At 42.3% G+C, this 4344-nt stretch overlaps 1 protein-coding gene across 1 annotated transcript in view; it reads right to left on the reverse strand.

Annotated features, from left to right (window-relative positions):
* Positions 1–233: 233 nt before the first annotated feature.
* Positions 234–4344, reverse strand: part of Efcab11 (EF-hand calcium binding domain 11) — a 192723-nt gene continuing 188612 nt past the window's right edge. Inside the window, exon 5 of the mRNA XM_023719624.1 lies at positions 234–1461. Within this exon, the coding sequence (XP_023575392.1) occupies positions 1380–1461 (82 nt within the window). The 3' untranslated portion in view covers positions 234–1379. The remainder of the gene's footprint in view (positions 1462–4344) is intronic.

Raw genomic sequence — 4344 nt, forward strand, 5'->3', positions numbered from 1 at the left:
GATACATTATCAATAATCAAAGTCTACATTTCACTTTTTTTTTTTTAAACTTATTTATTTATTTATTGTGTGTGTGTGTGTGTGTGTGTGTGGCCAGCTCAGCCCACCAGGGGGCGGGGCCGGCTGGCATGTGGTGCTGGGGGATTGAACCGCGGTCCCTGTGCATTGCTAAGCTTGTTCTAAGTAGGTGCTTTAGACCACTGAGCCATCTCACCAGCCCCATACATTTCACTTTTTTAAAAAAGTCCTTTTTCTATTCCAGGAACCACCCAGGGCAGTAGCTTACATTTACCTATCATGTCTCCTTAGGCCCTCACAGTTCACAACTTTATTTTTATTAAGGTTATCTGCTAATAATTTGTATGAGAGTGAAGCTTGCTAAATGCTTCTGTTCTACACATTTACATTTTTATTTGACCTTTAAACATTTAATACTTTTAAGATATGAATTATATATTGTTTTACTCCTGTTGTTAATGTTATGAATTTTGAACACCTTCATTAAAAATTAGTATTGGTGCCAGTATTCTGGAATTATTTTAAATGAAAACTGAATGTCCCGTGTTGCAGTTTGCTCTAGTACAGCGGTCAGTGGAGCCAGGGAACCAGGCAGAGCATGGAGACCAGGATCTGGATCCAGCTGTATCTATGGCTCTGGTGCAGGACAGAACAACCTGGAACTAGAAGTGTGTGACACAGGGCAGACGGACAGGCCTAGGTTTGCTTCTCTGCACAGGAAACTCAGGTTCAGGCCACTAGGCAGTGTCTGTCCCCAGGACCCACACTGCACTCTTTCTTCCTCTGTAAAAGATGTGAAAGGGCTGCCTTGTGTTCCCTCAATCCGATGTCTCTGTCTTGCACCACCTTGGAGTCACTGCGCAAGGAAGACTTGGACTCGGGTCCTCCATCTCAGATAAATCTTATGTCTCTGTCTTCCCAGTGCCTTGCTTGTTGGTAGAACCCACTACAATAAGCATGCAGTTCACATGGATGCTACTATCTGCTCAAACAATGGGGGATGAATGACGGCAACTGGTACCACTGGCAGGGCACAGCTGCCCCTACCAGCCTGCAAGAACCAGGGCCCATGTCAGGCAGTGAAGACTAGACCTGAGTGGAATATTCCAGTGTAGAGTTAGTGGGTGACAGGTAATAAGAGTAGAGAGGCGGGAGAGCCACAGGGGCAGCCTGACTCTGGGCTGCTACCCACAGAGGAGGAAAAGCCAGTGCTCACAGTCTCTAAGGCTGTGAGATCAAGAGTTAAATTACAAGAATGTAATTTGATATCGCACCATTATAAGAAAGAAGTATGCCTGATCTTCAGATATATTCACAGTTGATAGATCTCCCTAGAGTTGTCAAGACGCACACCACAATAGTTAGGCTTCATTTTGTCCATGCTTCATGGCATATTCGAAATCTCTGAAGCTGACATGACCATCTGAGTCACGATCAACTTCCCTGAAAAATGAAACAAAAGTTATTTTCATCAACACCTACACATCCAGAGAACATTAGTATCTTTTTTCTTTGCACATATTATCTACTTGAAAACTAAGATTTATTGCTGTATTTTTGTTCTTACACTGATAATATTCAGGTGGGAAAAAAAGAAAGTATTTATTAAAACCCACAGAATAATACATGTAACCTGCTTACAAAAAGCCAAATGCACAGATTATACAAGAAAAGGAGAATGACCATTTTTCTAGTTGTCATTTTTATAATCTGTAAAAATATACGTGCACTGCATAATGGGAATGTGAGGTAAACAGGAGACAACACAACCACTTGGGAACAGTGATGACAGAACATGGTACATGGGGGCGCTCTGCCACAAGAGACACCAAGGCTGCAGGAACCTCCCCGAGTTCCCACAGTCAGGCTGCAGCAGGCAGCAGAGCTGGACTCAAGTTGGGATAGCTGAACTCTCCACCCAGGGCTCCTCGCTACCCCACACCACTTTGTACACAAATAGGGCAGAGAGAAGGGTTATGCTGTTGTCCCCACATGAGTAACTCCAGCCCCTGACATTTTCACAGACTTTATTCATGGCCTCAGAAACTTGGCTAAAGCCTCATGGACACCCATAAGCTTTCCTGATTGCTGCGAACAGTGAGGAAGAGGCAATGGCCCACCAGCTGGCTGTTGCTGCTGGTAGTGCGGTGGCCTCAGAATGGTCATTCCTATATGTCTTTAAACCACTGTGACAGGAACATCACTTTCCAAACAGGCATTGGACAATGGCACCCATGCCCTGTGGCTAAGGTAATGTGTCAGGACTAAACCCAGCATAAGCAGCACATCAGAACAGTAACAAGTAAAAGAAGTGTTCCTTAAAGAGTGTTTGAAATGACAACTGACGAGTTATGGCCCTAATCCCTCTTTGGAGGGCTTTCTAAAACAATGCATACCCGCTTTCCATATGGCTTCCGTGATGAAAATTCAACAAATGGTATCAACCAGGACACAGGGCTTTTAAAGTAAAACTGGCCCAAGCAAGAGAGCCACTAATCACTGTAATAGTTTTAAAGCAGGCTTTTAAAATATTGAATTCTAAAATAAACTTTCTGAATATTTCATGCCAAAGTCTCTGAAGTCTATAATGGCTTTGGATAGAGTGATGATAATTTTTCATTCTTTTGAAGTAGAGAAAAATCCCTGTTTCTCTGCCCCAGGGCGAAGCCACATTGCAGTATGTTAGTGTGAAATGATTGCAGACTGCAGAGGTCATTATTCTTGTTCCTTCTTTTGGTGAAATATACATGATGATTTCATGCTATACAGCACCAAAAGCATAATGTCAGATCTCTTCTAAGGGATTAGAAATAATCAGTATCACACATTACCAACTACAGAGTATAAATCATCCTTTTTTTTTTATAAAATTAGATAATTGAAGATTCTTAATATCGCCTAAGTACTTCTTCCCAAGGAATTGGATTAGATAAATGGCCTTTCTTCTTTCCACTCTGAACTTGTATAGCTGAACTATAAATCTCCGAGGGTGAACAAAGTGAGTAACTTAGAAAAATAATGGTTAGAATAGACTGGTTTCTGATCATATCTTTGTGTATATTTTTATTCACTTATTGAGGTAATGGGTGTCTACACAGAAGGAATTTCCTTGGCATGCTTTTCTAAGTAGCCCTTCCCATCATGGCACTGCCCTCTACTTTTTCTTGCCATCTCTGCCAAAGCCGCCCATCTTAAGATGGCAGAGTATGACCAAGAAGTGTTAGCGCATTTGGGTTGGCATTTTATTCACATAATGAATGGTGTAGTGCTCTCCTTATATGCAGAATGGAATACAGTAAAATATTTCATCCCTTCTGATTTTCTTCACCTATATGAGCAGATCTGGTCATCTTGACTGGAATGAAGAGAAATTCACACTTTTGGATTATAACTTGAAAGCCTAAAATATGTGGTGTTTCATTACAGACAGAATTATTCTGAAGCAGGAAGACTTCACAGCACCCACTCGCAAATCACTGTGAGAGAAGAACAGATGTGGCTGGTGGGTAGCACTGCGGTGTGCCGGGGAGAGGAAGAGTCATTAGACACAGAGGAAGAGGTGCCATTCTTTCTGTTTCCAGCACTCATCCTCAGTTCCGAAAGCAGAATGCGCTGTTTGGTGTCACCAAAGTATATTCAACCCTGACCTACTATGCCATCTTTCATCCCAATTACAAATAAGCCTCTTAGCCCCTAGCAGGCAATGAACTTGTACTGAATGAATGAATCTGTGGACATGAACCTGGGGAAACAGGTGACATGTTTGTGGAAAAGGTGCCTCCCCAAGTACTGGGGAAAAAGAGACTGCATCACCACTGTACCACTGTCCATGGTGTTCAAACAAGAGCTAGAGTAACAGAGCACAGGGAAGGAGCCACTAAGGGCCACCACACTGGGACTCATGAGTAAGTTAATTATGGTCTCCATCCTCAACTACATTTACAGGTACAAAAGAGAGACTTGGGAATAAGAAGCTGCAGAAGTGGGCAATGGAAGGAAAAATCCCCTTGAATATCAGGCTGAAGAGTTTAGAGCTATAAGGCAGGAAATTGAATCAAAGCTGAACACTGGGTTTGCATGGGCCTAGCTTGTCCTGTAGTTGAAGACCAAACACTTCATCCAATTAAGTAGCTGCTCCTTGACTCAACAAAAGAAACAGATCCATACACGTGCCAGACTTGGGCTACAGAGATGGTTTCTCAGAGGAATTAAAGCTAATTCAGATGTATAAAGGGAAATAAACTGTTATTCACAATAACAACTGCTTTCTAAAAGTAGGTCTAGTTAAATTGAAGGTGTGCATGTATGTGCATGCGTGCGTGCGTG

Source organism: Octodon degus, unplaced genomic scaffold (genome assembly GCF_000260255.1).
Source record: "Octodon degus isolate 3935 unplaced genomic scaffold, OctDeg1.0 scaffold00070, whole genome shotgun sequence".
Taxonomy (NCBI): Eukaryota; Metazoa; Chordata; class Mammalia; order Rodentia; family Octodontidae; genus Octodon; species Octodon degus.